The sequence below is a fragment of the Stegodyphus dumicola genome, chromosome 4, assembly GCF_044657685.1.
Source record: "Stegodyphus dumicola isolate Sdum_Otavi_A_Nest chromosome 4, ASM4465768v1".
Lineage (NCBI taxonomy): Eukaryota > Metazoa > Arthropoda > Arachnida > Araneae > Eresidae > Stegodyphus > Stegodyphus dumicola.
This window is the reverse complement of record NC_140771.1, coordinates 53,611,051-53,633,783: the sequence shown is the minus strand read 5'-3', so window position 1 is coordinate 53,633,783 and position 22,733 is coordinate 53,611,051. Positions and strand designations below refer to the sequence as shown.

Below are 22,733 nucleotides of genomic sequence, written 5' to 3'. Positions count from 1 at the left end.
TATGTACACTATTTTACTATTATCCACAGAAGCAAATGTTTTGTAAATAATGACTTGGCTCCCAGATGATAAAAAAAAAAGAAGGAAACTAATCCTTAAATTTTTCAATATAATTCTAAATTGTGCAAAACTACAAATTTGTTAAACAGTTCCAGTCAATACAAATTGACTGGTATTCCAACAATATAAAGCACATATTCTAAAATAAAACGTCTAATGGAAAACAGGAACTAATTCCCAATTAAAATAGACATAAAATACATAATTATTCAGCACATATTATATACCAATCATCATACCATAAAAATACACATGTTTCAAATGCTGCAACTAATTTTTCATTACAGTTAGAATATTTACCAATCAAACATACTACAAATGTACATGTTAAAAAAAAAAACTGCAACTAATTTTTTTTTTCATGGCAGTTAAAATAATAAATTTCTATTATACAATTATAAAAAGCACAAATAAACAATTTCAATCTATACAAATTGACAGGTATTCCTACAACATACGAACACATATTCAAATATAGCTAATCATTATTGTAAAATGGCTATAACAGTGCCCAATTTCTTCAAATAATTAAAAACATCTACAGAAAAACAGGAACCAATACCCAATTGTAACAAACATTATTCGGTACATATAATATACCAATTAATTATACCATATAAATGCACGTTTCAAATGCTGCAACTAATTTTTTCATTACAATTAGTATAGTTATCAATCCATCATACTATATAAATGCACATGTTTCAAATACTGCAACCAATTTTTCATTACAGTTAGTTTATTCTAATTTGCCAGCTAATAAAATAAATCCGCTCTAAGTTGAATTGGCTGTAATAGTTCACAATGCTTAAAATAGTTAATCTACCGGAAAACAGAAACGTATACCCAATTGTGATGGACATGATATACAGAAGTTGTTCTATACAAGGCTGTTATAATTCCAGATCCTATAAAAAGCTACAAAACATCCTCAGATATTTATTCTTATATGCAAATACAAAACACTGATCTCTCTATCAAATATAGAAGAGACATTTACCAATGCTATCAAACCTCGATAGACTTAAATATTTCATACATTTAATTATAACTCTAATAACAAGGAAGCATTATAACCCAGAAAATAATTAGATACAGTTCTAAATTCCTGTTCTTACTGAAAATGCAGATATTCTAAGAACTGTAATGAACTTTTTTTTCCCCCTTTTTTTTACACAGTCAGAATATTCCAGTTTACCAGCTAAGAATAATTGTAATTAACTTACAAAAATGCAAAAATAATACAATAACAAAATGGCAAAAAAATAAATAAATAAATAAATAAATAAATAAATAAAAAATAAAAATAAAAATAAATAAATAAAAAGAACAAAATAATAACTATAAAATAACAAAAAAAATCATAATTAAAGGCTATAATATTAACATACAAACAGAGAATTCCCATGTGGAAGTGCAGAGCATATCCAGTACTTAATAGTCCTATTCTATGCATTGAAGTTAAACACACAACTATCATTACAACATGTCAAATGGGAAGGAAAAAAAAATTAAAGGCTACCCATAGTGCAAATATTATGCGAAGGTTGTTGGAAACGTATACATTTTATTGCAAATATTAAAAATTTGAGTTAATCTGTGCTGAAGAATTTGTCGTTTAATAGTGTTTTAGTCCATTCACTCCAATATAAGTCAGATGGTCTTTGCAGATGAAATTCAGCGGTAAGTGGGCAAGAAAATGCAAAATGGTCTGGAGACCCAATACTTCCACAGTGACATGTGTCATCTTCCTTAAGATGAAATCGGAATAAATACGACAGAAAGGGACCGTGTCCCGTGAGAAAAGTTGATTGCGCTGTAGATGAAACCAAAAATGTTTCCGAGACCTTTGGCAAAAATTTAAAAGTTCTTCTGCCCGTTGTGGAGTGTTCCCATTTTTTTTTTTTTTTTTTTTTTTTTTTTTTTTTTTTTTTGCCATTGCTGGAGTAAGTTCTCTTTTGTATATCTCTTAATATAAGAAAATGGTAAAGGCAATAAATATTGAGGAAGATTATTCCCTCTTACCGCTTCCTTTGCCAACTTGTCTGCCAACTCATTGCCATAAATCCCCCTATGAGCGGGAACCCAGCTCAATAAGGGTCTAAGAAGGGGCAGGAAGGTTAAGAAGAAGGATTTTTATCTCTGCTACTATTGTATTTCTCGAATTTTCCCCCTTTATGGCCTCCAGACTAGAAAGTGAATCACTGTAAATTTCCACTTGTGATGGAAATTGACTTGAAAGATGTACTGCTTTTTTTAATGAGAGTAGTTCAGCTTGAAAAATAGAGTTCGCTGGCCTCAGTCTTCGACGCCATGAATGCATTGGTTTGTCATTTTGAATTACACATAGTCAACATCCTGTTCCTTGTTCCGAATGAGATCCATCTGTGTAAATCTGGAATTGACTTTTTGACTCATTCGAGAAGGTTGTCCTTATTGCACATGAAATGTCATTTTGTGCTGGATGACACAGAAGTTCTGTGCTCCTAGTTTCATAACTAAAAGGATCGTATGAAATATTCCACAGTTTACTTTCTAGATGAAGACGCAAAACTCGAGCCAGCACCGCTTCCCTTTCTGCTGTTAAGTCCAACGGAGGAATGCCGGACAAGACCTGCAAAGCATCATTGGAAGTTGTTCTGTAACTTCGACTGATCATTAGAAGAAAAGATCTTTGAATAGAAATTAAGAGTCGTTTCTCATGTGTCGTAAGAGAGTAAGCCCATATTGCTGAACAATATAAGACTATTCTTTGTCCTTGAAGGGGATCCACCTCTTTGTAATGAAAAATTAGAATTAATTAGGTTCACGTCAAATTTCGTGTTATAGTAAGAAGTTGGCTCTGAATTCTTACCTATTTAGAATTTAAGTTCTTCATGAGGTTGTTAAGGACTTCCTTTTCGTACACTTAAATTCTGCCAAGGAAAAATGTAGAGTATAATTTAAGTTTTCAACCTGTTATTTAATTTAATTTCCTTTTCTATCGGCTTTGTTTCCATTTCCCTGCCATAAAGTAAATTTCGCGCTTGCGCAATATTCCAATTAGGTAGGGAAAAAAAGTAGTTAAAGGAAAGTTTTTGGAGGGTAAAATCAGAGCATGTTCAATCTGCTTAAAGCCACGTTGCTAACTTTGATTCTCTTGATTAGGACTCTGCAGCGTTGAGTTATTCTTACCATTAGGCTTGTTTATGCCAACTTTGATCAGAGCCAGCTTGCACACTAGTTATACTCTGAAGACATTAAGCTATACTGAAATTTCATTAGGTTTAGTTCACTCAAAGCTATTGGCTTCTGTAAGGACGAGTTGGTGTCATCTGTTAAACTTTATTTGGATTAATAAAGAATCCTTTATACTCTTTCCCTGTCTCTCTGGTACCCAATTGTTTTTTAGAATTCTGGTCTAATTTTATGCTCATAAGAAGGCCAGACTCTATAACATATATGCTAAATTACAAAGCTTGCTAACAATTAATTAATTTTGACATTTTTTAATGATATTAAAACTTACTCAATGTTTTTTAAGTCAGTTTTATACTTTTCCTTTAGCCTGTTAAGAGTTGAAACAGCAGAAGTTGGATCATTGACATCATCTTCGGAATGTTTCAGTTTCCACATGTGTGCCTTTTCAACAGTAGATAAGCTTTTTGAACAACCAGGCTCAGGTTCTGAAGCTTAAAATTAAAAATTCTTATTAAATTACTAAAGAACGCTCATTTCTAAGAAATTCCTTTATATGGTATTTTAATGGAAATTAAATTCTGTTTAATATAATCTGTAAATCAAAAATATAATTTATAATTTTATATGGAACACGGTAGAAATATACAACTAGTTATTAAAATGGCAAAATAAATTTATTCTATCAATACATATTCATTAATAACTTGATGCAGCTGTTGAAAAAATAACATGCAGCTAATATGAATGCAAAGAACAGCAAAATATCTAACAACATTTTCATAATATTCCCAATGTAGCTGAAATGAATATCAAAAGCATAGCCTCTGTTCAGACCAAGGACTAGGCTTCTCACCACCAACTGCAAACTCTTGCAACTTTTAAATTCTGCCATTCAGTATCACTGTACCAGTTGCACTGCCACTGGCACCGACCCTGCTTCTTTTATTTTAATATAAGTTCAAGATATATAGTAAGGGCATTACAAAAAGATTAAAGTGAAATGAAAAATGGAAATTACCATTTCTTCGAAATAATGAAATAATAATAATTTCATGAACTTATTGCATCTGACGTAAAATTACCATTAATTGCCAATTCCAACAACAGAAGCAAATCGCTAAACTTCTATATTCTTTGTAGTGTATGTACAGCAAAATTTCAGTTTGTTACAGAACTCCAGCAAAGTTCGCCATTAGCAAACAGCTACTCAGTATTAGAATTTTTCACAATTTTGCTGCAGATTCTTTCAATATATCTAATGGCAAAATTTGCTGGAGTTCTGTAAAAAACTGAAATTTACTCTAGTTACTGAATCTTTCTTTACTGTGAAAGCAATCACTAAACAATTTTCTACACTTAGTAATAGACAAACCTCAGCAAGAAGATAAAGCTCGTTTTATCCTAAATATGAAAACTACAATATTATAACAAAGAATGACTTCAATTTCATTTTCTTATTGACCAATAAACAATAATATACACTCTATAAGATGAAAAACAATGCACCAAGAAGGAGTTATCCGAATGGAACGAAACTGCATGTGCCCATACTTTACAACAGAATGTTCAAATGGTTAATTTTTAGCGGCCAGTGACTGAGCAGCAAGAGCTCCAGTGCATTGCATTAGGGCATCCATATGGTATGCAAAACAGAGGGCTTTTCACAGCTAAGGCATAGTTTTCAGTCCATACAAATTTAACGAACGCAGTCACGTCGTCAGTCATTTTATTTTATAATGGCTTTTGAGTGACGAGACTATCTTCATGGCAACTACTCCGATAAAAGAAAAAGGGAAAAAAAAAAAAAGGAGAAGAAAATAGTTATTGATTCGAGCATTTTGGAAACAGACAGAAACCAGACGAAAACTGTAGAACTAGCATTTTTATTTAGGATTTGAACTGAATTTTTTGGAAGTTTTTGAATCGGCTGTAATCGGATATTGTTGTTTAAATGATCATCATTTTAAACTAAAAATGTAAATAATATTGTATCAATATAAAACTAAGAACAGCTAAATCTCACCTGATGATTATTTCTACCTTATGAATGATTCACAAATGAAGACATTAGTTTTTTTCTAGCACATATTTGCAATGTAATCCAGCATCAAGAAAATCATCAAAGGAGTAAGTCTTGAAATTTATTGAGCCCTTATATTGATAGATTTAACGCTAATTTGAGTATATACTAGTTTTATTTAAAAGGCTAACACGCAACCAACTCCTGACTGAAAGGAAAAAAGACTGATATGGAATACTGGTGCCAGAATGGTGCATTTCCATAAATGCTTCAAAATTGCAACTCCTACTAATCCAAAAGCACAAAATCTAAAGGCATATGAACTGTACAATTAAACTTTTCAGTTAATTGTTCTGAATGTCCGGACGAGGAAATACTTAGGAATTTTACTTAACCAATCTCTCTCTTAGACCGATTATATAGCATATGTCCGAAAAAAAGAGAATTCTTTCATTCACAATATCTAGGAAAATTTTCATTCCTTAGGAATTTTACTTAACCAATCTCTCTCTTAGACCGATTATATCGCACATGTCCGAAAAAAAGAGAATTCTTTCATTCACAACATCTAAGAAAATTTTCAATCTCAAGCTTTAAGTGCAATAGACATATCTATGTTTTTGCGACATGATCGATCATCACTTACGCCTCTCCGGTTTGGGGAACTCTCACTGCTACACACATGAATGTGCTTTAGACCAGTATTTCCCAAAGTGTGGGTCGCGACCCGGAACTGGATCGCAGAAAAATTCAGCTGGGTCGTGGCAAAAATTGTAAAAACACAAAAAATCTATAACATTTTGCTCTAAATTTAATATTTTTCGAAACTTTTTCAAGTACTGCAGGTGGCAACCCTTTACCACCGTTTCCTACCGGACCCTTTAAATTCGGATGCTCTGATTGGCTGATTTCGATTCGTCATTCAGAGCCTTCTCCGGTACATGCGCCGTAAACTCACGTGTATCAAAACAAGGTTATGTTGAATTTTTGTTACCTATTTTATTTGACAATAGTTATTATTACCTATTATTAATAGCAACGTCATATTGGTAAGCAACAAAAATACTTTTTCTTATAAATCATTAATAAACAAATTCTTTTTATTAAAGCTTTCAACCTTTTTTAAAATGGATAAATGGTTAATCAAGAAAACTACAGATTTAAATGTTGATCATCAACCAAGCACGAGCAAAGCTGAAAATCATGATCGGGAAGAAACTGTGCCTGAAGCAACTAAAGCAGATATACAGCGTCAAAATAACAAGCGTAAAGCTAAGACACAATAACACGCCGAATAAATACTAATTCAGAAGTCAAAAAACAAAAATCAGCGTTATATTTACAAAATTTCCCCAGGACTAGTTTTGATGGTTTTACCGAACCACCATCCTCAGCTGCAAAACCGTAAATGCATTTGAGGTTTTGCAGCTGACCAGTTTTGTGGTTTTGCAAATGCATTTGCGGTTTTGCAGTTCTGAGTCCTGCGACATGAAACTGGGACACCAATGTCTGTAGTCACATTGACAGGTAACTCAGAGAACGGATCTGAAGCCATAACTATGCTTTCCCAGCACTTCTCTGGATTGAAATCACGACCACCTATAATTTCGGCAGACAGGATTTCAATATTTAAGAGGACGCAGTCTACGTTTTGCCTGCCTGCCCAATATCGCCTCAGAGTATTTGCTCACAGTAACAAAATGTTTACCCCTCTTCACTCCTTCTGTCACGTTATGAAGGTTCAAAGTCAGGTGCCAATCAACAGCAGTACATCAGCAGAGTTGATAAAATCACACTCCGTGCGATGATTCAGCATTAATATTGATACTGGTATAACTTCCAAGCGATGTGGTTCCGTCGATCTACGTGGAGTGTACCAAACCTTTGCAAACGAGTTCAATGGTAAGCAGATGTCACTATCAGAGAGAAGACTTGCAACTGGACTAAAATAAGCAGTGTGGTCAAATAGCAGGACCGCTAGACATTTGAGCCATAGCGATGCTACCGTTCGACAATGTTGGCAGGAATGGGTGAACCACTGCCATACAGAGCATCAAGAAAGTAGTGATCCACAAAGAGTGACGACAGAATGTGAGGACACAGTGATCATCTGATCCGTGCTTATAGCCTTTTATGTATACTTATCAACAATGCGACATGAAACTGGGACACCAATATCTGCAGTCACATTGACAGGTAACTCAGAGAACGTATCTGAAGCCATACTATCCTTTTTCAAATGACTATACCTTTTCAAAGTACACTGCTACCCATGTTTGCAGAGGTAGTGGGAGCATTCGACCTGAGATCTCACAGACTGTAGTAAGATTGTTTTGCCCTCAGCCACAGAGCTTGACAACCTGGAATTATGGTATGGGGTTGGCCATTCATTTTATAGCTGGATCCATTTGGTTGTCATCCATGATATCCTTACAGCACGGTGGTAGGTCTATGATATACGCCTTTCCTTTCGCGGACCCGTGGTCTTATATTTCAACAGGATAATGCCCGGCCGCACATGGCAGTCCTTCCTTCTGCTTGCCTTCGCGATTCTCGAACATTTTCCTGGCTGGCGCGATTGTTAGATTTCTCCCCAGTACAGCACACCTGGGCTTTGATGAGCAAGTAACCTTGAATCACACTGATTTAACTTGCTAATCAATACATGTATGACAAGCAATTTTTCAGAAGGACATCTGCCAACTCTACGAATTAGCCGGATAACAGCAGCCAGAAATTTGCCAATGCATTATTGACATTTTTTTCTCTTGTAACTATATTTCCTGAATAAAAATTTCAATTTTTATGATACTGCTAGCCTTTCGTTTTCAATACATTTACATCACACCTACCAGTTTTTATCCCATTCAGATAAATCCTTGGTGCATGTTTGTTTGTTTGTTGTTGTGCCCATGAAGTCAGTTAGATGGTACCATATGTGGTGCAGATCGCTTTAGCTACCTCGAGAAAAATTTTCCTCATATAGGTCTTCCTGGTGGCAATCACTAATTTGCTGCTTGTAGCTAAGATGGCAAGGCAAGAAAATATGTGGTCTGCTTCAAGTTCGATTCCAACGCAGTTTCTGCAGACAGTTTAGGTTCTTGTTTTGTTTGGTAAGATTTTCAACCCTCTGAAATGACCAGTTTTAAGTCTTGTGAAGGTTTTGAAAGTAACTCTGTTTGCATTGAGTTCGCATTGCTGAAATTTCTGCCTGATAAACGGAGTTTTTAATTTCGAATTAGCAACAGAGTTTATCTCATTAAATCATGAGGGATGGTGAGAATCTTCCTTTAGTTGTATCGCTTCTTCGGCCAGGGCCAAAGAAGGCCTTGTTCAAAGAAGCGAGAATTTTTTTGTTATACAGTGTATATGGAATATCGTCAATCCTGAGCTGGACTCCCAGATCATGATAACAACTATGGATAAGTTTGAGCCTAAATTTCAGAAGAAACAGCACAAAGTACAATTATATAAAATATAAATTAAAAGTTTTAGTATTCAGTATCAAGATACAGTAACATTGTTATTATTAATAGTGTTTGAATATGTCAAAGTACAAGAGGACTGTTTCCCTAAGCAGGAGAATTCCTTCAACGAGGACTTTCTAAAGAATACTTACTTGAATTCACATTATGCAAGGGAAAAATCATGAAAACCAAACATTTAGCCAGTCCGTTTGCTTAAATTCAAACCCGAGTTAAATTCCTGGTATTCAGATGATTTACTCAAGATGCTGGTGGAACATGGTGATTAGATACAGAAGATGTTTCAGTACAGTCTTACTTAGCCTATTTCTCACTATTCAAATCTTGTCTAGTCAATTTCACATACATCTCATGGTCTTTGCCATATCTTATCTAAATCAAATTACACTCATGTCCATAAATTAAGGATAATCCAAAATTAGGCAAAGGAAGAGTTAGAAGCAAAACAAATTTGACTTATTTGTAAAGCTTATTTATTAAACAAAAGGTAAAGAGCAAAGAAAGATGCTATATGGTTGATATTATTAAAAAAATTAGCGATTTTTTCTCCCTGAGCAAATTACAAAAAAAAAAAAAAAAAAAAAAAACCCTACTTACAAAAAAACCTGTATTACATGGTTAGTATGATTGTTAATACATTGTATGTCTCCCAGATGATGCAATACAGTCCGTACGACGCCTAGGCATGTTGAGTATCAAATTATCGATCTGATCTTGGGGGATATTACACCACTCAAAAATGAATGCTCTCCGAAGTTCCGGTAGACATGTAGGAGGAGGTTGACGGGCTGCAACTCGTCGGCCAAGCATGTCCCACACGTGCTCTACTGGATTCCAGTCTGGTGAGAATGCTGGACAGCCCATACGGGTGATATCCTCTGATTGAAGGCATTCGCTTACGGTGTTTGCATGGTGAGGACGGTCGTTGTCATCCATAAACACAAATTGTGCACCCATGGCGTCCTGAAACAAACTTACATGTTGTTCCAGAATGATGTCCCGATAGATTTGACTTGTCGTGGTTCCAATTTGAACATGGAGGTCAGTTCTGGAACCCAGAACAACTCCACCCCAAAAGAGCACTCCTGCACCACCGTAACGGTGTCGTTCAATGATGTTTTCTTGGTGGTAACGGGTGCCTGGAGCTCTCCATATGAAAGTCCGGCGAGAATCAGACTGCAAGCTAAACCTGGACTCATCGGAAAACATCACACAAGCCCACTGTGCATGGCCAAGCCCAATGTGTGGTGTCCATAATGCATGCTCTCTACTCCAGGCTAACCACAGGCGACAGTGAGTTGCAGTAAGTGGAACGCATCTGACAGGTCTACGAGCATATAGACGAATCTGCCCTAAGTGTCTGTACATGGTCTGCCTTGAAATTGTCGTACCAGTGGCTGAAGAGAGCTGACGAAACAGGTCTGAGGGTGTGCTCCACCTGTTTCTTTTGGCAGTAACTGCCAAATACCGGTCCTCATTCGGCGTTGTAACTCTGGGGCGACCTGTGCTGTAATGTCTACTTACATTACCATCATCTTGGAATCGTTGCCAAAGCCTGCAGATGACACTCTGGGCAATTCCAAGTTCGTTTGATACTTCCAGTTGGGTACGCCCACATTCTTCCAGACGGCCAATACGACGTAAAAAATCTACCACGTAAAAAATCATCCAAATGCGTCCTTTGTGTCATAACTATTCGGTTATTGCACTGAAATACTTATGAAGCCCTGTGAACAATTTTACTTCTTTGCCTGTATTCCTTATATATCACTCTCGTCATTGTGAAATACCATAGGTGTCATCTGGTTACTTCCTGAAATTTGCATATGATTCTTGAAGATGTGTGTAGTGATTTTACAGGTGATATATTTATTTTAGAGTTCGATTTCCGCGTGACTCCGAATTATCCTTAATTTATGGACATGAGTGTATTTTAGATCCATCTACTAATACAATTTGTGCGTATGGTAGTTTTATTAATAATTTCAATTGTAATCAAGTAATTTTACTGCTATAATAAAAGTTATACCAAACTTCACAATATCATGTGTACTTAAAAAATAATATTTTATGTACATAACTTAAGAAATTAAAAATTACTTAATTAAACAAAGGAAATCATTATTTATTTACTTACAGAAAAATATTGGTTGCTATAATAAAATATATACAGTCAAAAGTCGTTAATCCGGACTCGTCGGGACTTCGGCGATTCCGGATTATCGATTTTTCCGGATTATAGATCATCAGTTTAAATCTGGTAAGATGGCATGCAGAAATTACAAAATTAAAAATATGAAACCGTAATTTATGAAATAAAGAACAATTATGATCTAAAGGGTATCAAAATTTACAAAAAGAAAAAGCTTAATATTTATTTGTTTACTTTATTAAACATTTCTTTCAATGTAAGTTGTTTAAGTTGCTTCATTGCATGTGACAATATTTTCTATTTAACTCTATTAAACAGACATAATTTCTTGTTTAGTTACAAAGTTCCGCTGTTCAAGTCCTATAATTGCTCTGTCGAGAATACTGACTAATTTGTCAATCGAAATGTTTTCGTTTTCAATAACCTCTGTGTCACTTTCTTCACTATCGGAAGCGAATTATAATGACGAGGAACTTGATTTAAATCATATCAAAGACGGAGTACATCGAGATGAAATACTACATTTAGTAAGGAATTATAAGCCAAATAAAATAAAAACATCTGCCCTGAAGATAAGGATAGTGCTGACAGATCAATTTCCAATTCATTGAGCGCTGCGGCGTTTCTGCCCCCCCCTGCCGCAGAGCGGCGTGAAATTGATAAAAAGATTTCGGATTTCAAAACATACTTTCATACTTTCGCTTTGTAGATCCTTTACATATTAGTAAATATATATCGGAAATTCTATTTGACATAATCGAAAGTTCAAGCTTACTTTTATAAAATTGCTCTAACAGTCTGCAAAAAATAATAAGCCGAATCCAATTCGAAGATTAAGGAACAACGCAATCTGCAACATTAACTGAATTAGATAATTTTAGCTGAGCTTATACTGTCCGTTATACATTAAACGCACATGCGTAAACGTATTATGTGCTTCCGCACACGTATATTCGCAGCCGTAAAGTTCTTACGCACACGCCTAAACACCTATGCGCAGAAAATTTGTAGCTTTAAGGTCCAGATTATGGGTGTCCGAATTAATGACTTTTGACTGTATACCTTATTTAATGGTCTGTCCGCCCCCCTCTCAGATTATTAGCATAAAGTTCTGAAAATTTTTGAAGTATCCATATAATTTCCCCCTTTCTCAAGGCATTTGGAAAGTGATTTTCCCTAAATTTTAAAACAGAATTATCTATTTAATGTTTGTTTTAGTATTACTAATTGACTTGCTTGTGGATTTTAAGTACATGGGCTATGACTGATGAAGCAATAGTAGTAACAAGCTACAAGAAAATCTAATGTTATTGATAGTTCTGAAGTTTATAGCATGGAGGAAAAGAATGAACAATGATGAATTATAAGCTGTAGAAGATGACATAAACATCAGGTCGAGCAGTATTAAATGATTTCAAGCTTAGGGAATAGAGGAAGACAACAGTTACATCAGGCAACGGGTAAAGGTAAAAGAACCAGCAATGAAGATACCTTATTGTGGATTGATAACCTTAACATCATCATGTACTTTTATTAAAAATGTAAAGCTTTTTTAAATAAATAACATTGCACTAGTTAACGGTAGTTCATCCATGAATACTTTTCATTTGTTATGGTCTTACTGTAGCCGCATCCTTCGGAAATTAAATTATTCACATAATTAAATTTCCCCTCTCAATTTTTGTACGATAAAATTAGTAAAAATCAGGATCGAATATGCGAGCAATTATGGTAAATGTAATTACTATTATATAGTAATAATATATATTAATAATAATATACACACAATATATATATAATTAGTTATACATATATCATTTGGCATATTCAGGTATAATTCATCTATGTGGAGAATATACAAGTGTCTTATTCTTACGCTGAGAAGCTTTATATTCATCTCGAACTACAGCTTCATATCCTTCTTTTTCCTCCACTTCTTCAAAATCATCATCATCTTCATCATCATCATCTAAACGGAATTATATATTAAGAATTTGTATTAAAATAACTTCCTAGCTTCATGCAGCACATGTTATAATTATCTTCTTCTAATATTGTGAAAATAATATTAAAGCCATCAACTTATTTATTACAGGAATAAAAATACATATTTAATTTTACTTTACACTTGAAACTTATTAGTACTTGAAAAATTATTGTAAACATAAGGAAATTTTATGCTACTAATGACTCCATCAGATAATTACAAAGTTCTGCACAAAATGTTTTTTTTTTCAACTTTCATTAAAGTCATCATAACATTACCTACATTTTCAATAATATTTATTTTGAATGCAACAAAATAAATGTAATTTGATAAAATTTGTGTAAATTTCAGATTAAAATTAAAATTTCATGATATAACCAAACCAAAATTTTGCAGGTGATATTCTCAAATATTCACAAATTCATATAATAATTATATACATCTTCAGAAGGATTTCCTCAGAAAGAAGGTACTGTAAAGTCTTTAAATATACACTAATGGAACGTAATTTCACACATTTTCTACCAATGATAAATAAATAATACGATATGCCATACTCGATACTACAAAAAAACTATAAAACATAACAGATCATTGATTCTATGCATTTTAATTAATTTCTTTAAGCATATTAAAATAATGTGATATTAGAAATATCATTTATTAACTACAAAAATGTAGCAAAATTTCATAAAATTATCAATTGGATATATTATAAATTACATCAATTATATTATTAAAACCAAAGATAAAATTATAAAGTTTTTTGCCTTTAAATAACTCAGTCAGATAAGCAATATATTGTTTTAATTGAAAAGTAATTCTGAAAGTAATTTGAAAAGTAATTCTGCATTTTGAAAAGTAATCCTTATAGAAAATTGAATAGTAGCATTCTGAAAAATGGCTATTCACCAGGTTGTGTAAAAGATCAGTTAAAAGGTTTTATGTTTCATGTAATAATAACATATACAAGATCTTGAGAATGCTAAATTATCTAAAAGCATAAGCTGAAACTAAAGATGTTTATAATATCAATATCAGTACCATATTTTTTTACTTACATTGATTTATAAATTAATTCTTCCTATAAAAGACAGGTATTCAATAAACTTTTCCCAAACATTACTTAAAAGATTTACATTACTTTCTAACTATAATTAATTTTAAAACAGAAATGTAAGTAGTTCTAACAGTGTAAAAACTGATACTTCATTTGTTATATATACATAAAGCAATCTAAATTAGGATTACAAATTTTTGCCAAAAACTAATAAGAGATACTCCTTAATAGATATTCAAGAAACATTTTGTGATAAAACACATGACATACTTCAGACATAATTGCATATCTATTCCAGATTATGAGCAAAATTAATATAGCACTTAAAACTGCAGTTAACTAACTGACAGTTTAACTAACTGCAATTTTAACTAAATTGCAGTTTTTAGTGGAGTAAAACAAAATTTGATTTCATAGTTCTAGTACAACATGATATACAGTAAATTAATAAAATTACCAAAATGTTCATACAATAATTTGATATAATTGTAAGGAATATGCCTTTTTGTTAAATGTAACTTGTGGCCAATTCTCTATAAGACTGTAAGTGACTTATCACTATGTCCAAGATGAAAACAGAAATGTAAGAAGGGTGTAAAATAACTTTTTATTTAAAACTAAGTAAGTTGAACAGAAGATACATCTGGTGCTTACAAATCAGCCAGCAGTTATGGTGAGAACTCAAAGTAGAATTTTAAATTTAAAACTAAATCTATATATCAATCAGTCAAAGGTTATGCAGAATTTAAATGCAAAAGTAGCTCTTAAGTTTACATTGATGTGGAAGCACTATCAGCAAGAATAATGCAATGGCAAAGACAGGAACTTTTATCTTAGAATAGCAAGCTAGTAACATGGCCTTCAGCAGGCAGAACATGCTCTGTCTAAACAATCTCAAAACCTCACTTAAATACGCATAAACTAATGTGCACTCTAGCAGGAAAACAGAAAGAGAAAGGAAGCAGTAGAGATTCAGAACATAAAACAACTGGTTAATTAACATAACTATACCCCAGATAATATATAGTAACTTTTAATTACTGATTTAACAACAAACATGTTAATGGTGAGCTAGACTGCAAGATATAAACTGCAAAATAAACTTTTAGTAATTGTATAACACCCTCAACAAATCGAACAATTTATAATCTTAAATCTGCAAAAATCAACACCCTTTTTTTATGTTTATTTTTTTAACTTTGTTCTCGTTATACATACAGTATATGTTCGCCTGTGAAAATATGTATCTACTTTAAACATTTTTAATATTATAAATGTACCTAAATTAGAAGTGCTTGGCTTTAGTTGTAACTCTTGGTATTTTTCAAGAGTTGACTCCAACAACTGTTTTAGATCAATTGCTTGTTTTAGTGCATCTGTACAATTACTTCCTTTTGTCAGGATCTATAGAAAGAGAAGCATAACAATAGCAACAAGATAGCATGACATATTTATAAACATAATACCTCTTTAAACAGGGCAACAATACTGGCACCTGGATATCATTGTATTTCCTGTCATTATACAATATAAAACATTATTTATTTATAACTGAATTTGATTAATAATGTATATTAGTAATGCACTGATATAATAGTATAAGCAAGCTCTTTCAATGCACTACATTACCAAACTAAAAGCAAAATAATTTAATGGTTAAATTTTAGTTATATTTCTTTTATGGCCTGGCCTTGAAAAATTAATTTTTGCATTTAAAGGGAATACCATAAAATTTCATAAGTAAGCATTTTTTTTTAAACTTTTAAATACTAGTTGAAAATATGCTGCTAGATTTTGGTAAGGCTCTTTTTTAAACTCATTTAAAAATATTAAATTGTGGTATATTATAAACAGAAAAAATTCTTTTCTCAAATAAGAAAACATACAAAATGGGTTAATAAAATTTATGTGTTGATGGAGTACAAGACTAAAATTTTACCAAATTTTATTATTAATTCAATGAACTGTTTAATTTTTTTAGGAATTAGTTTTCAGTTTTTTTTTCTTAAAGATGATGCGAATAAGATATTCCTTTTATATATCAAACTTGCTTGAATTTTTATAAAAATTAATTATCTGCTTACAAAGTAATTTCATTACATAGCACATAACATATCTCACAGTCTTATCTCAAAATGACTTTTTGATGATAAGTAAAGGAGTATATATCCAGAAGGCTTTTAGCATGGCATTGAACTAAGAAAATTATCTCTAGAAAGCTACGTGAATACCTCATTTAATGCAGGTGAATTCCATAGATACAGATAATTTTTTTAAATCTGTTCTTAAAAATTGGTGCAGTTTTAAAAGAAAGAAATTTTAAAATATTCTAATTTTAACAGTCTTTACACATAAAATAAAAATGTATAGAAAAAAAATGGTACCTGATTATCTGCTATGAAAAGAGTTTTTGCATGTGATCACTTTGGGAGGGATGGAGATACTCTATTAAATTTCAGTTCTCCTTGAAGACAAAAACTGGAGATATCGAGGGAAAAGAATTTTTGAACAAATAATAAAAGTGCAGTTTTTTTTTTCAGAAATGTACTCTGTTTAATGATAACGACACATTTTTATTTTCATTTTAAATTCTATTTACTATTTTGAATAAATTATTATTACAGTTTTGAATAGTTTAAGACATTGGCAGCAAAAATACTAAAAAAAATCAGTTTAGGTAGGTTTTTAATGGGTACTATTAAAAATGTAATGTAAAAGCATTCAGCATATTTAGTCAGAGTTTTATGCTAATATTAAAAACTTGATAAAATGAAGCACATAAAAAATTTCTTACCTTCAACCATTTTGTCACAACTGGAAGGTACCGAGCTGTGATTTGCTTCTGCATATCATTTAAATTTTCTACAACTGGTAAATTATCCTCATTAACTCTCACTGCAACTTTAGATTCTAAACGAATAGCAGTAAGACACAATACTGTTAAAAATAACATCTTTTGCCTTTACATGTACGGAACTACAATTTTAGAATAATTTTTTGAAACAATATAGATACGATTCGATGACCAAAATATTTGGTACTTATGTATTATCCCATCAGTTGTGAAACTATTGCTATACAGCACAATTTAGCGCCAGTTATGGATAAGCATGATACAATGTGATTCTTTTAGAACTGACATATTTCATTAGGCTGTAGTTTTGTTAAAAAGTATCTGATTTTAATGCGGTTTGCGGCAAAAGATTCAGGAAGGATGAAAATTTAGTGGTCCATTCAGTTTTTTTTTTTTTTTTATGTGCGACCAAAAAAAAAAAAAAAAAAAAAAAAGGCGAAATTCCATACAAGAAGGATTGCATACTGTGTTGAAGTCATAACAGTTTGAGGTTTTGCCAATGATGCCAAATGCAAAATATGGATTTGATCAGGATTTCCTTTGCAGACCGCATTATTTCCAAAGGTGTGTGGCCTCTGCGGTCACCATATTTCTTCTTATGGAGTTTTCTGAAGGGTCGTATCTATCCCGATAAACCACGGACACTTAAATTAAAGGCCAACATTTCTAAGAAAATTGCAAACAACACAGTCGACATATCGTAGAGTTTTGCAGCCAACATGGTGCGGTGAGTTCGGTTATGCCTACACCTGGAGGGTGATCATTTTCAACACTTAGTGTAAGTGATTATAAACCTTTATAAAGCCTTTACTAGTCATGTTTGGGATACCACACAGCAATCAGAGGTTTTATAGGTGAGAGCCATCAATCCTTGTATAGCATTTTGGAGTTTTCGTTATTTCTTCTTTTCTTCAGCGTTGTACATCAAAAAACAGGATGGACCATTAAATTTTCTTTTTTTTTTCTGAATCTTTAGCCATAAACCGCAGTAAAACCGGATACTTTCTAACAAAAAATTCAGCCCAATGAAATAGGTCAGTTCTAGAAAAATCACCCTGTATACTAACACACAGCGAACATCTCATTTTTGTCTGATGTAACCTTGATTTATATTTGATATGACCCAGTTTGTTTTTATGAACAAAGATATAAATTAACATTTTTCTTGCATTTTTGGGGAAAAAAAAAAAAAAAAAAGAGAGAGAGAGAGAGAGATTAAAATTGGAAACAGCAACTACTGAATTATTAAAAAAAATTATCTAACCATAAAAAAGCGTACATTAATGGTCATGGTATAATCTGTTGAATAAGGGTGACAAAAAATTAACAGACTGAAAAATTACATGCCGGAAAATTTTACTCATAGAGTTCTAAACAGAGCTTCCAGTAAAATCAGACAGCATAACATGGTAAAAAAAATTTAAGTCAGCCTTTTTACAGAGTAGGTTGAATACTGATTGTTTGGGAAGCAAAGAGGTATCAGTTCTTTAGACTTCCACGGGACCAATTAGGGCATATTAGTAGGATCTCTGCCAACTTTCCTGATTAACAAGATAATACATAAGTACCAAGATTTTACTTCACATGTCATAAATTATCTGCATTATATTCTGGATTTTAAGATTAGTCTATATAATGAAATAGAGATAAATTAGCTTATTTAATCTACAATTTATTTGGAAAATGTAAAATCATATTAAATCAATTAAAGAGAGAACATAACCCACCATTATTAACTTCAACAACAATAGATTGTTTCATATCATATATGCCATGCTGTCTTAAGGAACTCTCAGGAAAGTCAGAAGCTATGTCCTTTTTAGAACCTGAAGTACCTGCTTTGGATTTATTACTATCAACAGTATCATTATTCACAGACTTGGCAGTTTGCTCATTTACTTTATTATTCTCAAAATCAAGAGGTGAAAAAAATTCTGCAGGATGAGGAATTAACAATTGAAAACAATTCTCCATCTGGATAACTAAATTGGATATTTCATCAGAAAGATCTAAATAAATATATATATATTAAAAAAAAATTGAGAGATAACATAAAGTAAGCATGCATGCATAATACATATTAATATCAGAATAAAAAGCACACCAACTATATATAACTTATAGAATATTATAAAACAAGCACCATTGCATTCCATATTTTATAAAAGCAGACATTACATTGCAGTAGAAATTCTAATTTGGTTCTCATATATGTCCTATATGCTATGAAATAAATTAAATATTCTATGATATAACGTAAGAGCTTTATATTGCCTATTTAACAGTTTATGCTTAACACCACTGGCTATATGTCTAATACTTGAAGGTGTACTTTTAATTAATCAGGCATAAATTGCTTATTTAATGTAATTATCAGCAGTAAAAGAACAATAATTTTACACTATTAAAAAATGAAAATAATGATTTAAATCTTGTTTAATACCTTTGTCAACACGACTAAGCAACTTTTTCCAAAATGAAAAAAAAAAAAAAAAAAAAAGCGCTATAGGGTCATTTTAATTACCACTACGAATTAACATTTTACAAATTAAGTCAAAACTTTTAATTAATTACTTGTCTTAAGAACTTTTTGATCATTGTATCATTGTCTGTACTATAATTTCACACTAATATTCAGTCTTTAAACATTAACTACATCGTTTTTTTACAAAGTTAGCAGCAGTTATTATATATTCGTAAATATTGTTTAAGGTGAGTAATAAATGATATTATTTATGTATATTAATTAAAAAGAAATAAAATAATTTTGATGTAAATAATTAAGCAAAAAATATTTAATTTCATTGCTGCCAAAGTTCGTTAGTATTTTTAAAATTAAATTTTAATTATGAACTTATACATTTTAGTTGACAATTGAATGTCAAATTTTATAAAGTAAATTAATATATGCTCCAGTTAGTTATAAAGCTAAAACTGATTGATTAGATCTTGAGGGAATATACTCAAACATTTTAACCAGCATATTTTATGAAAAAAATTAAACAAAAAAATAACAGTTACCTAAATTTTTGATACAGAACTTTTGAATGTATTTTTGTCATTTTTCTTATCCTTATAACTACTCCGAATTATTGAATATTCATAAATAACTAATGCAGGTTTTGCTAAAAATTTTGAAGTGTAGATACTGTTTACCAAACTGAATATTCCATTGAAATTGCTATTAATTAGTAATCTTAATATATTAAAGAATAGGACAGTAGAATGCAACATTAGGAAGAAACATATTTTACCTAATACAAATATAAACAGGTTTTGCTTAAAAGTTTTAAATGTAAATACTGAGTAACCAAACTGAATAATTCATTGAAATTGTTATTAATTAGTAATTATTAAAGAATAGGAGAGTAAAACGCAACATTAGGAAGAAACATAAGTTATTATTTTACCTAATAAAATATAAACCATAACTCTTTTACCTTTCATTTCTGCTTTGACTACATTAACTTTTTCATTCTGTAATCGTTCTAGACGTTCTTGCTCTTGTCGTTGATGCTCTCTTTGTGCAGCATTTTGAGCTTCCATATTATTGAAATCAACCTAAAACAAATTAAATACTTAACAATTTGTGAATATTTATTATTTTTAACATAAGCCTCTTAAGATGTATGAATTTTGCTTATCTTCTTTGACCTTCCCAAAAGTACTATACAAAATCCTACTAGGATGTGCTATAACCTGTATCAGAATGTATTTTAGTTCCACATAATACAGAATATCTCCCATTTGGAGACACATATGCTAGCTTAGTATTATATTCTGATGGTCTTGACTCTGGGGCATATAAAATACATGGATCCAGTTCCTACTATCTTATAGGACAGCTTATGTTCTCCCAGAGGGTATTGGCATAAGACATCTGAGTTGATAATACGATGGCCAGTTTTAAATGGTTTCAGTCTGCTCCATGCTCCACAACCTTCATGGTGTCTATGCCTCTGAAAGTACTGACCCTGGGAAGCCAATATAGCAAAAAGGTGCTTTAGAAAGAAATTAATTTAAAAAAAAAAATCTGTCCTCCTGTGGAATGGGTAACCTGGGGCATTGCAACATGTAACATGTGAGATGTTCTAATACTTCTAAGGAGCATTTGAAAGTTCCTTAGGGGCATTGCAACATATCTTTTGATGCAAGCCCAACTCGCCTAATATGGAGGTAAAGGGCAAGTGTGTGCAGCACCTTTAATTGTGATAGAACATATATAACATTATTATTATAACTCAGAATAAATACAAATGTTGTGCATTGTATTTACAATGCACAACATTATATTTACAATGCAGTTACCAATTCTGATTAAAATTAACTTTAATTCAGATACTTTGAAGCTCAGTTCCATGTACTTTCAATGGTTTTGTTTTAAGTGCATGTAGTCAAATTTTAACTTCCGATCATTATTAAGCATTAGTCATTCACAGTGATTATTTTAATGCTGTTAAAAAGTAAACTTTTATCTCATGGAAAACACAATTCAATAGAATAATATTTAGGAAATAATTAATCTTTATTGCTTACTTTTTTTCAAAAATCCACTTAAAAATACAAACTATGCAGAAAACAAATAAAAATTAGGTTTTAAATAAAATATATAGTTACACTGAATTTTAAAACAAAAAACTTAAGCTGATACAAATGCATTCAATTTTATGGAGAAAGGGGAGAAAGACAAACATGCGGATTTAATTATAGACTTTTCATGCCATTCTTATGTAAATTATCATAACTAAATGGCATTTTCTATGATTCTGACTGACTGAGAAATTTTTGCAAGTAATACATAAAAATTTTTTACCAGCAAGCAATATTTCTTGCTACATTTGTTTAGGTGACAATATGGCTCTACAGCTACATCAAATTCATTACCTGTATTATTAAAAATGATCATTTATGTTAGAGTAACTATTGACTGTTAATGTTACAAATGATACAAGTATTTTAGTTCAAGAAGCGTATATTATTTGTTTCCATAACATGTACAAATAGTACAAACAGCAAACTCTTTTTCATAAACATAAGGCCAGATAAAATCTCTTGAATCTATATTGTAAAAAATTCACTCCTGTGAGTTAACGCACCAGGATTGAATAATATTTTAGTCAACTGTACGAGCAAAAGAAACACATATTTCTGTCTGTTACAGTGACAGAAGTGAGCAATAAGGAGCTAGAAGTCTTCACATTAAATATAATTTTCACTGCAAGAAAAAATGTCGTCAAACATAATTTTCCCTTTTTAGCAAATATTAAGGTTAATCATCTTGGATATTAACTAAATTATTGAACTCTCAAAATACAAATAAGTTTATTTATTTATAATTATGACTCAGCAAAATGCTTGCTTGATTGTGGAAGTAATAAAGAAAGTCCTCACTATTCTGACATCCCATTTTCTTTATTAAAGACATGATTTAGCAACAAAAACGTTTTTTAAGAACTCAGAAGTTTTATTATTTATGATAATCAAAATTGTGAACTTCAGTAAAAGTTGACCAGTCAACCATAAATTTTAAAGATCACCAAGATATAAAAAAGGAACCTGAAGCTCTGAGCTTCTGTATAAAAGTTCACATGCTTTCACAAAATGAAGGTAAAAATGGGGGTTAGGAATCATTTTTTTCCCATGAAACAGAAGGTAAAACTAAAGTTGAAACTCAGATTTACATTTCTTTCCTTACAAAATCAGTCGCATTGATGGTTATGATCTCATTATAAGTTTCTTGTCCTCTGATTGAAAGAACTGCTAAAGCTAAAATTTCAGCAAACCAGGCTCAGTTCTCTTTCTTGTCTTCTTATAGGATGTCTTTTACCTTTCTACATCTATTATGAAAGAAAATCAACTCTTTGATGCTATTCTGATGATATACATTTGTGGTTCTCTATTACTGGTAAAAAAAAAAAAAAAAAAAGAAAAGAAA

At 31.7% G+C, this 22,733-nt stretch overlaps 1 protein-coding gene across 3 annotated transcripts in view; it reads right to left on the bottom strand.

Moving 5' to 3' along the window:
• Positions 1-22,733, bottom strand: part of LOC118200314 (UV-stimulated scaffold protein A-like) — a 74,996-nt gene that overhangs the window by 30,398 nt on the left and 21,865 nt on the right. For all 3 annotated transcript variants that reach the window (XM_035372268.2, XM_035372270.2, XM_035372269.2), the window contains exons 5-10: positions 20,239-20,359; positions 18,526-18,807; positions 16,739-16,854; positions 15,225-15,348; positions 12,774-12,866; positions 3,569-3,731 (exon numbers count right to left, since the gene is read on the bottom strand). In XM_035372268.2, the coding sequence (XP_035228159.1) occupies positions 3,569-3,731; positions 12,774-12,866; positions 15,225-15,348; positions 16,739-16,854; positions 18,526-18,807; positions 20,239-20,359 (899 nt within the window). The remainder of the gene's footprint in view (positions 1-3,568; positions 3,732-12,773; positions 12,867-15,224; positions 15,349-16,738; positions 16,855-18,525; positions 18,808-20,238; positions 20,360-22,733) is intronic.